Source organism: Octopus bimaculoides, chromosome 5 (genome assembly GCF_046866305.1).
Source record: "Octopus bimaculoides isolate indiv1 chromosome 5, ASM4686630v1, whole genome shotgun sequence".
Taxonomy (NCBI): Eukaryota; Metazoa; Mollusca; class Cephalopoda; order Octopoda; family Octopodidae; genus Octopus; species Octopus bimaculoides.
The window spans coordinates 18,224,126-18,238,176 of record NC_142932.1 but is presented as its reverse complement, the minus strand read 5'-3'; the positions used below and the strand labels follow the sequence as shown (position 1 = coordinate 18,238,176).

The window sequence follows — 14,051 nt, the reverse complement described above, 5'->3', positions numbered from 1 at the left end:
ATAACGTGCTTTCACTTCACTACCGAGCGCAGCTCTGTGCGCCTTGGGTATGTGCTGTGGTGCTCTTATGTTTATTGTATTGAAAGTGTTTTGCGTAGAATGTGTGCAGTACCCAGTAGTGCAATTTTCTGTATGTTATATATATGTGTAAGTCCTGGTGTTTTTGTTATGTATTTGTCTGAATATTTTTTTATTATCATTATTATTATCATTATTATTATTATTATTATTATTATTATTATTATTATTATTATTATTATTATTATTATTATTATTATTATCATTATTATCATTATTTTTATTATTATTATTATTATTATTAAGATGGCGAGCTGGTAGAATCGTGAGCACACCGGGCAAAATGCTATTACTAAATCAACTAACCATTCTCCCTACAATTGTTGGAGATTATTACTATTACTCTATGAGAGCCACCTATGTACATAACATATAACAACAATTTTATGCTCTGTTATACACTATTTATTACACTTTCTGTCATAAGTACACAATACAATATAGAACTAAATTGCAACCAATGAAATACTCCGGTTTCTTACGAAGATGGCTGCACTAAATAATAACATCTTTGCAAACTCAAGGACTGCAGAATATTACAATGTTTAGGCTGGGTATTTCTTTCTCTTGATATATTTATATTAAAATCGTAAACAGTTTTTGTTTAGCTTTTGTTGTTTTCATACAACTTCAGGTTTCTCCGTTTCTTGTGATGTCGCTTTACTACATAATTTTCTCTACATTTATTTCCATATCCAAATTCCAGTTTGAGGTTTTCTAGGCTACAGTGAAGATCATATTAAAAATCAGTCATAGTACGTTGCCTAATGTAGTTCGAAATCTTCGAGTGAGATGCAACGCGATCACGTAGAGCTCGCAGTTTCGGGTAGCTGTTCAGCAATGATAGATCTTCACGTAGTGGATTCTCAAGGACACAGAAACACATCATGTCGCACACAGTCAACTAAATAAAATATAAAGAAAAATACATCATTATAATACCAATACAACGCTGATATAACACTTAGGGTGAACATGACAAAGATGATAATGTTTATTATTATTATATTATTATTATTATTATTATTATTACTATTATTATCATTACTATCATAGACGTCGCACAGTATGCAATATCGTGATGTTGTTGCTTGAAGATATTGTATCTACCGGGGTCTTGCACTGTTTGTGAAGTCACAACAAGGACTACAGACAGACAGTACTTTACACAATATGCGTGCAGTTCCAAGTAATGCCGACTTTTGCAAAGCATCTAGATTGTAGGATATTTCTAAAATTTCTAGATGCTTTTTCAGATTGGGTGGTATTGGACCCCAAAACTCCGATAACAATAGGGATAACCTTTGTGTTTGACTTTTCGTTGCTGCCACAGTTTAGCGATCTCAATTCTCAGGTCTCCATATTGTGTCAACCTTTTCTCTTTCTTTCATGATGATATGTTGATCTCTTGGCACTGCCATGTCGACTATTAATCTCTTGTTTGTCCCTGAATGTTTGTTACAGTTACTTGCCGAAACACTTCAGCATCCTAGGGCGAGTTAAGGATAAGAGATGTAACAGTATGACTGAAAGTTTTGGGGGGAGAAGTGGCAGGGGCAGTAGCAAAATATCTTCATGTGTTACAGACATTTAAATAGATAGAGCTTTTCTAAGGATGTGGGCAGTATTTGTCAGCACATGTCTCTGAGACATGATTCTCCTGGGATCTTATCTAGGTGTTTCTGACATCCCTCTATTATCATTATTATTATTATTATTATTATTATTATTATTATTATTATTATTATTATTATTATTATTGCTTCAGCATTGCTGCGTGGTTACTATCTATGTTTTTCCTTTTATTTCTGATATTTTTTTTGTTGTTTTGAGGATATATCTCCGTTTGTTAGCTAGTTTCTTAGGGTTCAATGCTGTATCAAAATCTTTATCTAGGTTATGTTTCTTCCAGATTGTACATATGAATATGTTGTGTTTTCGTTCTGTGGGTAGAGCCTTGCTGTAAAATAAGCGTGTAGGATTGAAATATATTCCTCACGTGTCCATTTACGCTTCTTTGATTTTATTTGCTCGACATGAGGAATAACACCCGGCTCTTTCTTGTGATAGTCATAATTTTCGTAGGGTTCTGGTACTTTCATTTCTGGTGTTAAAGTGGTTTTGCACGTGTAGTTTTTCGAACTTCTGGGGCAACAAGTTTAAAGTACGTACTTCCGGTTTGCTATCCTTAGGTTAAATAATACGAGCATTATTTAATTTCTCTTTCATTTTTTTTGCGCATGGTGGTTGGAGACGGATATGGTCTGATGTTGATTGGATCGTAATGTGGTGAGCGTTTTTACACGTGTTGTGCGAGTGATGGCTGTGATACACAGTTAAAATACATCATTTCATTTAGAAAAAAGAAATAAATTATTATTATTATTATTCAGTAGTTTTATTTTTATAACGTGCTTTCACTTTACTACCGAGCGCAGCTCTGTGCGCCTTGGGTATGTGCTGTGGTTTGCTGTGGTGCTCTTATGTTTACTGTATTGAAAGTGTTTTGCGTAGAATGTGTGCAGTACCCAGTAGTGCAATTTTCTGTATGTTATATATATTTGTAAGTCCTGGTGTTTTTGTTATGTATTTGTCTGAATATTTTTTTATTATACCTAAGGCACCTACTATGATGGGAATTGTTTCTGTTTTTAGATTCCACATTCGAGTTATCTCTATTTCCAGGTCTTTGTATTTTGAAAGTTTTTCCATTTCTTTTAGAGAAACGTTGTCATCTGCTGGTATTGAAACATCAATTAGAAGGCATTTTTTTCCTTCATGATCTTTGACAACTATATCTGGTCTATTTGCCTTAATTTCTCTATCTGTGTGTATTGGCATATCCCAGAGTATGGTTGCTTTCTCGTTTTCTGTGACCTTTTCTGGCGTGTGTTTATACCATCTTTTTTCTGTTGCTATTCCATAATGTTGGCATAGCTTCCAGTGTATATAGGTCCCAGCTCTGTCGTGTCTGTGAATATATTCCTTCTTAGCCAGGACTGGGCAGCCAGAGATAATATGATTTATTGTTTCTTGTCGATCTCCACATATTCTACAGTTACTTGTTATATTTCTTTTCATTATGTGTTTTTGGTAATTTCTGGTGGGGAGGCTTTGGTCTTGTGCAGCAATTAAAAATCCTTCAGTCTCTGCTTTGAGTCCTGAGCTTCTCAGCCATTGCTGGGATTTTTCTCTGTCTATTTCTTTCGCATTTAGTTTAGCCCAGTATTTACCATGTAGGGGCTTTTCTTGCCATCGTTTTATCATGGTCCGTTGCTGTTCTAGTTTTAGTTTGGATTTCATTTGTTTTATAGCTTTTGTTGTTTCTTCTTCTTCTTCTTCGTATTTGTTAGGTAGATTGATTTCTTGTTTGTATTTGTCAGCTTCCTTAAATACTGAAAACAGTTTTTTGTTTTGCTCGTGTTTTGTGGCTATTTGTATTAGTTTCCCTTGCTTCTGGAGTAGGTATTTTTGCAGTCCTATGGTGGTTATTTTATAATAGTTTTCTAGCTGTATAAGACCCCTGCCACCTTCTGTGCGTTGTATATATAGCCTTTCTATGTCAGATTTTGGGTGGTGCATCCTATATCCTGTCATTATTTTTCTTGTTTTCCTGTCTATTTTACATAGTTCGTTTAGTGTCCAGTTAAGGATGTTGTAGCTGTAGCTTATAACTGGGACAGCTAAAGTGTTGATACCCATTATCTTGTTTTTAGCATTGAGCTCTGTTTTTAGTATTGATCTAACTCGTCTATAGTACTCTTTCTTTATTTTTTCTTTCATTTGTGTATGTTGTATCCTATCTAGTTCATTGACTCCTAAATACTTATATGATTGGCTTTCGTCTAGTTCTCTTATTTCATTGGCTTTATCTAGTGTTATATTGCTACTTTTAACTAATTTTCCTCTTTTCAGGGTTGCTTTGGCACATTTTTCTAATCCGAATTTCATTTCTATTTCCTTGGTAAAGCCGTGTACTGTCTGTAGTAGTGTTTCTAGCTCTTTGTCGTTTTTTGCATATAATTTTAGGTCATCCATATTATTATTATTATTATTATTTTTATTATTATTATTATTATTATTATTATTATTATTATTATAATTATTATTATTATTATTATTACTACTACTACTACTATTACTACTACTACTACTACTACTACTACTACTACTACTACTACTACTACTATTATTATTATTATTATTATTATTATCATTATTATTATTATCATTACAATAACGTTACTGGTAGTGTGGTTGTTGTTGGAATTATCTTTTAATAAATTATAATTACTTCTACTACTACTACTACTACTACTACTACTACTACTACTACTACTACTACTACTAATAATAATAATAATAATAATAATAATAATAATAATAATAATAATAATAATAATAATAATAATTGCACTACTGGGTACTGCACACATTCTACGCAAAACACTTTCAATACAGTAAACATAAGAGCACCACAGCAAACCACAGCACATACCCAAGGCGCACAGAGCTGCGCTCGGTAGTGAAGTGAAAGCACGTTATAAAAATAAAACTACTGAACAATAATAATAATGATAATAAATAATAATAATAATAATGATAATAATAATAATAATGAAGTAGGTGATTATGATGACGTAATGATGAGAATGACAACAACAACGATTGATGTAAATGAAACAAAATAATATTGACGATGTATATTGTGGATGATGATTAATACATTATCTATGGTGACATTGCAAAGAAATGACAACAATAAATTCCACCATAGTTACAGAACTATAGTAAAAGTAATAGAAAAGAATATAGTAGTCATAATAGAATTATAAAAATAGTATTACCATTTCGACAGAATTGATTTTGTCCTATTTAAAGTATTTTTTTCTCTTAAGTATTTTAAGACGTTTCAAGAACTGGATAAACATATTTACATAATACATGTATAAATATATTGTTATTGTGAATACTGATGGTGTGTATATAGAGATGAATATTACATTACATTCGTGACACTTGCTTATATATATCAGTATTAGATGTTTGTGTAGGTGGCTACGATTTTCAACGGAGACCAATGTCCTCTGCAGCTTGGAAACCTTGAGAATTATATAAACGTCACAACCATTTACGGCACTATAAATGTCACTGTAAAAAATGCCACACATATGTGTGTGTGTGTGTGTGTGGTTGTGTGTATTCATATGTATGTATGTATGTATGTATGTATGTATGTATGTATGCATGTATGTATGTATGCATGAATTCAAAATAGAAGACATGTTTATCACTTTAGATGCAGATTCTTGAGGTTTGTGACATTCAGCGGTCATTGGTCTCCGTTGAAAAGTGAAGCCAATGATGCAAAGGCCGACTGATGGAAATTAACAATACTTACGAATGTTATAAAACTCTTGTCACTATATTAACACACATGAATAATCAAGTGTTGGCTCGTCCCTTGCAGCAATTTCTATGGCACTACAAACTCCGCCTCTTCGATCTCATCCTTCCAAACTTTAGCTGGACGTGTACAATTACGTTCTTCGTCAGATATATTCCTGTGACATTCTAATCACCTATCTATAGTACTGGAGCTGTGACCGCTCATTGCGAATAAGCAGTTTCTCGACTTAGAGAGACTCCCTGATCTCCGATCTATGCACCCTGTCGAATAACGTTTCTCCAGAGATCCTTTAGAAGAATCCCATTCCGGGTTTACATATCTCAGGGACGTTTTCACGAGTGATAGAAGGCAGGCGGCTGGATTGAATACTTGAACTGCAGCTGCTAATAATTATATGTCAGCTCCAGTATTCCATTTTCTGAATAGAAGTTGGTGATCCACAGCAATTATTTCAAAAGCATAAATATTATTCCTAGTTCAATCCTAGAGTAGTTCTCACGAGTAATCCTACGCAAAGAATCTTTATGTATCATTATTGCGTATTTTTTCTTCGTTTTTGTACTTACTTTGATGAACCCACTATCTCGTAAAAGATTTTACTAAGGGAAGACTTAAAAATCGTACAAAAGTATTACTCACGTAGTCACCCATAAAGAAGCGGTTTCCACTTTGACGCATTTCCAAAGTTTTTTCCATGAAAGGTAGGATTCTCTGGCATGTATTTCTAAATCGCTGCCTACGTTCATGCTGGAAATAACAAAATATGCAAAAGATTTTAAAAATAATAATCGAGACATTGTCAAAATTAAATTTCTTACTAACGTATTCATCATCATCATCATTATTATTATTATTATTATTATTATTATTATTATTATTATTATTATTATTATTATTATTATTATTATTATTATTATTTGCTGCTATTATTGTTTTCTTTCAAACTAAAAAAATTTCACTGAGAATTTTCACCGTTTTTGAAAAGTAACTAAACTGATTAATTTTCATTTCGAGTAATTGGAACCGCATCTTGACAACAATGTTTCTTTGAACTACATCGATTATTTTACCAGCACCTAGTCAAAAATAGCTTCATGCTATACAAGGTATGTTCCCAAAAGAAATTATGTTGAATGAAACAAAACAACCAACAAACAGAAAAAATAGTAAGACATATGTCAAAGAACATTGAAAATGAAAAACTTAGTTTTCATTTCAACAAAAAAAGCAGCATAACGTACAATACAACAACACATACACATGGCTATTCAAAATAAAGTGTGATAAATACTAACCAAGTCGTTTATAGTCATGCTTTCGAACACAAGAAAATCTTGATGTTAGACATTTTACTGAATAAATGAAAGTGCTGCAACGTTTTGTTCAATAAATAAGAGTGTGGTAGTATTTTGTTCCTAAGAAAAGAGTCTCTTCTCCACTATCTATCAGAACGTTGTGCGAAAGAAAGAATAACATACCAGAGCCCCCAAAAATCGTTGAATTTCCATTGTTTCCCCTTTATATTCCGAATTTAAATTGCACCTGAACTTCAAATGAATACTAAAACAATGTCGCCATTTCGACTTGTCTGGAACTTATCAGTTACAAATAAACAGTTTCGAATTCTTAGTATTAGTTACTCTGCCTTGCTTCTTCATCTATCCTATCACAACTTAATGAAACTGTAATTTGAGGTCCGAATATGGAGAGCAGTTTGCTCCAACATTTCTTCAAGATGTAAATTAATGTTACTAAGCTACTGTCTTTAGTTGTAGGACCTTAGTTCGCTTTTGGTTGTGTTGTGAGCGTTTAGCAGACGGGAAAATAGTAAGTTATCGGATTGTTAGCTGGATATGAATACATTGTCATATTAATGGAACAGAGATAAAAAATACTGAATTACCCCGTTTTTGTTCTTGTTCACCATCTACTCAACTCTAATTACTTGTACGACCAGCATGTCTTTTTGCATATTTAAGACATCATCCAAAGTACCCGTCGTTTCTACAACAGCAAGACGGAATTTGATAGAATCTGATTCCTTTTACTGACAGAATAAATTATTACGTTTCCCTTGTATTTGGAGTACAGTATCCTCTTAGTATCATAATGTTACAGCGATGACTGTTACTCTACATTTGTTGCATTACTTTTGTCATGGCACATTAACATATTCTCAAATTTGCTGTGTCATAATGGTACACTTTGGGATTTGTAACGGAACAGTGGTACGAACACAGTTTTGTGGTATTTGAAAGTTGCATTTTGTAAGCTCTGCATTTCATCGTTCTCAATTATAAGCTTTGCAATAGGTTTGCTGTATTCTTTTAAATTTAAATCTTCGGTTTCAAAATAAAAATACTTCCCTTATCATGCATATTATCTCAGAAAAGTATCAGCGCTGAAACATTGTATTTTCCTGTATACGCTAGAAAGACGTCGTTCGAAATCCTTATTTACCGGTGTGGTTAACCTTTCTGCGTATTTACGTTTTGCATTCGGATCAATGGATTGGCTGATAATCAAAAGTGTAGTAATGCGTCTGATTGAATCTCCTGCTAGGTTTAAATCTCACCGGAGCATACTCTACATTTCATATTACTCAACTGGATAATCAAACAACACTATTATTTATGCCTTTTTAAAATACTTTGTTTCAGTGTGATAAAATCAAACCCTTTCTGAATATACAGAAACAAGAAAGTAAACGTTTTACAAGAGTATGACTCCTTTTATAAACAATGCAGTTATAACTACAAATGGCTTGCGTATTATTTCTTTCTCAAAAATTGTCTTCTTCAACCATTCAACAATTATAGGTACGCATCAAGGGGAAATTATTCTCTAGAACTATGTCCTGTTTGTTATTTAGATGGTTTGTGAAAATTTAATATAATTAGTAAGTTTTTGTAGTAATGATAATGAATGAAATCACAAAGAATACAATAGAATAACGCTTCGTATAAATTTGATTTGCAAACCGAAAAAATCGTATTTGAAATCTTATGCTTCCATTATAGCTTGCTGTTTAAGGAATACACTCTTTATATAGAATTATCAATTCATTGAACAATTTAATAAGTTTTTCTCTAATATATTACAACATCATTATGCAATAATTATAACAAAACTGAAGAGTGAATCATTAAAGAAGTATAGTAAGAAAACATTCTTTCATAATTTCATTATATTAAAATGTGTCTGAAACATAAAGGGAATTCACATTTATCGGTCCTTTTACGTAGTGTTATCTAACAAATGATTTTTAAAAACTGTTTAAAATCTGTATGAATACACAGAAATCCATTCTGAATAAGTATTAAGGACGGGAGATTTTGAAAGCATTTTCATTAACGCTAATGAGATATATTTTCATAGGGGAGTGCATAATTTCAACTGACTAAAAAATTAGTTTCACTTTCTACATCATGTTTGGTAGTGTACAGTGAACTAATATATATTATTAGTTGCTGCTAGAATATTGTTTCAGATTTTGGAACAATGTCAGTAAGCTTTATGGGAGAGGGGAGTCGATTACGTAGACCTTAATACTCGATTTGGTACTGACCTCTAAATGATGAAAGGCAAATGCGTATTCGGTGGAATTTGAATTCTAAACATAAAGGAGGAAGAAATGCCTCTTGACATTTTGTCCGTTGCGTAGATGATTCTGCCAATTTGCCTCCTTTGTTGCCGTTAGACTAAATTTAATGGTAGGCAATACAAATTAGTTTCCATTTGATTTTGAAGATCAAATTCTTGTTTTTGAAACTACATATTCAATTTGACAAAATTGCATGTTGGTATCAAAGTTAGTTTTAAAATGAACAAATATGCGGAGAGTGTCGAGTTTTGAAAGAATTTCATTATACGATTTGTATACAATGTCAATTTTCTAATACCTCGGTGAATAATAGTTTTAACGATATATCAACGTTATAATGGACATTTATCCAGGTGGAAAAAATTCACAACATGGTGGATATTGAGTAGTAAGAGAATCGTAGAATTTGGACCTATTCATATGAGCCAATGACTATACAAAATTAGATAAAGTTTCTTGTTTAACAACATAATAAGACTAGTGATAGGGTGGAATATTTCACAATCATTAGAGAAAATATTCTTCTTAAGAGGTTCGAAGATTTTTGGTTAACATGAGGGTTAAAAAAGATTATCTTTTTAATTACTATTGGTTGTGTACTAATGGGTGGTGAATTATGAATTTATGAAGCGTGTGCTTGCGAATAGTCAGAATATTGTTAGAAGTATTATATATATTATACTGCTATTTGTTTACTAATTCAGCATTTTGTATTTGTTATAATCATTATTGATTCTACTTGAAAGCAATCTAACAAATACATGTTAAAAGATTCAAGGATGGGAAAATTTGCATTGATTTCCATTCGTTGACAAAACATTTTTCAAGCCAACTTTATAAACGATTTATTTCTCATATTTACATTCATGTACGATTTGTACGTTCCACAATTGGAACTGTTAGAAAATTTGTTTTGATTTCTATTGTGTCTGAGTTTAATTCTTATTTTGGTACTAAAAACTTTTACGAAAATTGAATAACAATCACACGTTTTTTGTAGCAACAATAACAAGAAAAAAATCAGAGTGGTTAGAAAATAACAAAGCGCCGTATAACTTAATATGCAACGCAAGCAACTCTTGTCTGAAATTTTATGCTTCACTTATATTTCTCTGTTCGAGGAATATACTTTTTATAAAGAATTATCAATCCATTGAACAATTAAATTTGTGTTTGTCGGATGTATAACGCGAAGAGCTTATGTGAATAATTATAAGAATATTACATTTATTGTAATCCGTCTATAGTATTACAAACTAGCCAACAGCTCTTTAGAGAATATCTCTCTCCTTATTAAAAAAGGAATTATGAACATTCATTCTATCAACATGACTAAACGGCTTTCTTTTATCGAAATAGCTTGTATATATCTTTTATCTTTTATCTTTGCTTGTTTCAGTCATTTAACTGCGGTCGTGCTGGGGGTGCCACCTTGAAGGGTTCAGTCGAATAAATCGACCCCAGCACTTATTTTTTGAAGGTTTACTACATATACCATCCTTCTCCTATTGCGAAATCGCTACGTTACGGGGTAGCCTATACTTCACATTACTTTCATAATATTTTCTTTTTATATGATTGTTTCATAACATTCCTACAATTCAGTTCGTAATCAATATCTCAGTAAAATGACATTTATAACTCTAAGTTCGACATCCGACTGATGTTATTATTTTTTCTGTAATGATTGCAAAACTATTATGTTTCTATCACCTGTTAAATATTTAAAAGCTTTATTCCATTGAATATCCCAGTAACTATACAAGTGACGAATCCAAAATTGCACCTCACTCAGACACTTCCTCTTCCTGTGTTGCATATTCCTGCTTTCCAAAATCTAGATACTATACGTATTTCACAGTCAATTTATTACCACCGGCCTATCAACAAGGACCTAAGTTCCCACAGTATCACGGTAAGATATACGTAACCGACGGTAGGGGACATGCAAACGGGGCAAATTTATCTCTTTTTTCTCAGACTGAATAAAATGACGCACTATATGTGGAGGCGGGGTGTTAGTGTATGTGTATGTGTGTATGTATATATGTGCGTGTGTCCGTGTGTGTGCAGGTAAAAAATTAAGGAGTGCGTGCATTACATAAATAATAGCTTCAGGATTAAATAAAAAGACAACAATCTACATACATATATATATAAATTTATATATATATATAGATAGATAGATAGATAGATAGATAGATAGATAGATAGATAGATAGATAGATAATTATGCATATATATAGGTGTACATATATATATAAAATTTATATATGTATAACCTATATATATATAATTTATATGTGTATATATAAACTATACACACATATAAAGATATATATATATATATATATATATATATATATATATAATTTATATATAAATATAAATATTTTTAATTTATATATATATACATATATATATAATTTATATATATATATATATATATATATATTTAATTTATATATATATATATATATATATATATATATATATAATTTATATATATATATATATATATATATATATATATATATATATATATATATATATATATATATATATATATATATGAATATATACACACATACAAGCACACATATATATGTATGTGTATGTGCACACTTATTGAAGTTGATCGCCTCTCCATTGTTCCTCTTCCATAAAAGCTAAAAGAAACGAATGTATCAAAGGAAATAAGTAAACAAATGACTATGCAAATAGACAATGACGTTATATGTGTGTTTATGCGCGTGTATACACGTGTGTGTATATATGTATGTGTGTGTGCGGCTTTTGTGTGTATAGGAGAGTTATGCGTGCTCATAGGTATTAGTGGGTTGCAACGAGACCTATTCACGACAAATTGTCAGTTTATTGAAATCTACCTTTGAGTCAGTGGTACAAAACAGAAGCTAACAGCAAACGTTAGCTTTTGTGAAGGACAAGGGGAGATAAGTTCAAGAACTTACGAATAAACGTGCGAAGTAAGTTACATGCTAGTAGGGGACAAAGTAATGTTTGATTGTTGCAGATAATAGCTCTTGTCACGTGTTTTTGAATAATTGATGACCTCGTCAGTTTAGTTTTAAAATATCCCACTCACCTTCTAGTCATTTTTAATTAGTTTTTTTTTTTTTTGTTTTACGCACTGGTGAAGCTGTGTGGTTAAGAACCTCACTTTGCAACCATGTAATTTCTCGTTCACTTCTACCATATGGCACGTTAGGTAAGACTCTGGGGTTAATTAATGCTTTGTGAATGAATTTGGTTGAAGAAAACTGTGCGGAAACCCGGTGTAAATATGTGTGTGCATGTGTGCGTTCTTCGTGTGTGTGCGTGAGTGTGTTTGCCTATGTGTGTAACTTTGTGTACGTGTGTGTGCGTGTGCGTGTGTATGTGTGTGTGTGCTTGACTTTCATTTATATGTATATATGCTTGTGTATAAAGTGTAAAGAGCCCTTTCAATCATGGATGACTATGGGGTTGCACCTAGAAAGTTACCCTCCGAGGCAGTCGCCCATGCATACCGGCCTCCCTTCTCCACGCTACCAGTGTTATCAAAGGGAAAGGCAAAGGCCGATACAGCTTGGAACCAGTGAAGTCACAGCTCGTTTCTACAAATGAGTGAACTGGAGCAACGTGAAATAAAGTGTCTTGCTCAAGAACACAAGACACTGCCCGGTCCGGGAATCGAACTCACTCCCTCATGATTGTGAGCCCGACGCTCTAGCCAATGATCCATGAGATGTAAATATTTATGAATGGTTAAACAAAGAAATAATAACGTACCATGCAGTCTTCGTTGAAGGAGTAGTTTCCAAATCCTGATGACATGGATGAGTCCATTCCTGATGACATCGACGACATTGATGACATGGAAGATTGCATTCCTGAAAACATACCCTGGTTCATCCTGGAAGATGACATGACGCCACCCTGCAAGAAAGAAATTGAATTTAATCATTCGGTACCGTTTATAAAATGTAAATGGGATAAAACACCTTGGATTCTTCCGATGCTTTTATGTTAGCTTTTAACTGCGAGGCTGTACTGGTAGTATATCACCGATAATATTGGAAGAGTGAGCGCGATATCGCTTGATAAGTAAGAAACCGCAGCCAAATTTCCCGTAAAGATCTAACCTTTTAAATTAAATATATATGAGATTAAATTTTGGCCTAAAATGAGAATCCAGAAGCCTTAGACTGGTTTGTGGTGACTTCTACTAAACTGTTGGTTATGGTTTCGGAAGATTCTGGCTCCACTATTAAATACCTAACTTTGCAGAGAAAACCTTACAAATCCATAGGTATATATTAAATTTATAAAAATGAATTGAAAATTGAGATATACACATAGCAATTGCCAATTCAAAAATTAAAATTTATTAACAAAATACTATATTATATAATATTCTTATAATAATATAACATAATATAATAAATAATAAATATTAAATACAAATTGCCTATAATTGTTTCGATTCTTACCCATAACAAAATTATAAAAATCCATTGTTTGTGGGTAAGAATCTCCTCAGTGTAATTTTGTATATATGAGGATTTACAGATCCAAGAGAAAACCGATTTTAAATCTACTTGTTCTCAAGCGTGAGCGTCAATAGTTCAAAACAGAAAACAAGGATGAAAAATAAACTAATATAACACTCATAAAATATATTTGCATACTATTAAATATTTTAATTTAAATATATCTTAGCGCATTAGTTCTTCTTTAAATACCAGGAACAAAATTATAATAAAAATATTTTTAAAAACATATTTTAAAAAACCATGTTGAAATAAGAAATAGCAAAATAATATATTTAAAATACTATATTATCGCTTGTCAAATAGCAAATAGTATTATAAATTACATTGCATTAATTATTTATGATAAACATTACTAAAAATCAAAGTTTAATAATTAAAAATTACGTAGTTTATATGAGAATGC

At 31.9% G+C, this 14,051-nt stretch overlaps 1 protein-coding gene across 1 annotated transcript in view; it reads right to left on the bottom strand.

Annotated features, from left to right (window-relative positions):
- Positions 1–460: 460 nt before the first annotated feature.
- Positions 461–14,051, bottom strand: part of LOC106878680 (S-crystallin 2) — a 22,858-nt gene continuing 9,267 nt past the window's right edge. Inside the window, exons 5-7 of the mRNA XM_014927963.3 lie at positions 12,885–13,031; positions 6,128–6,235; positions 461–982 (exon numbers count right to left, since the gene is read on the bottom strand). Coding sequence (XP_014783449.1) covers positions 818–982; positions 6,128–6,235; positions 12,885–13,031 — 420 coding nt within the window. The 3' untranslated portion in view covers positions 461–817. The remainder of the gene's footprint in view (positions 983–6,127; positions 6,236–12,884; positions 13,032–14,051) is intronic.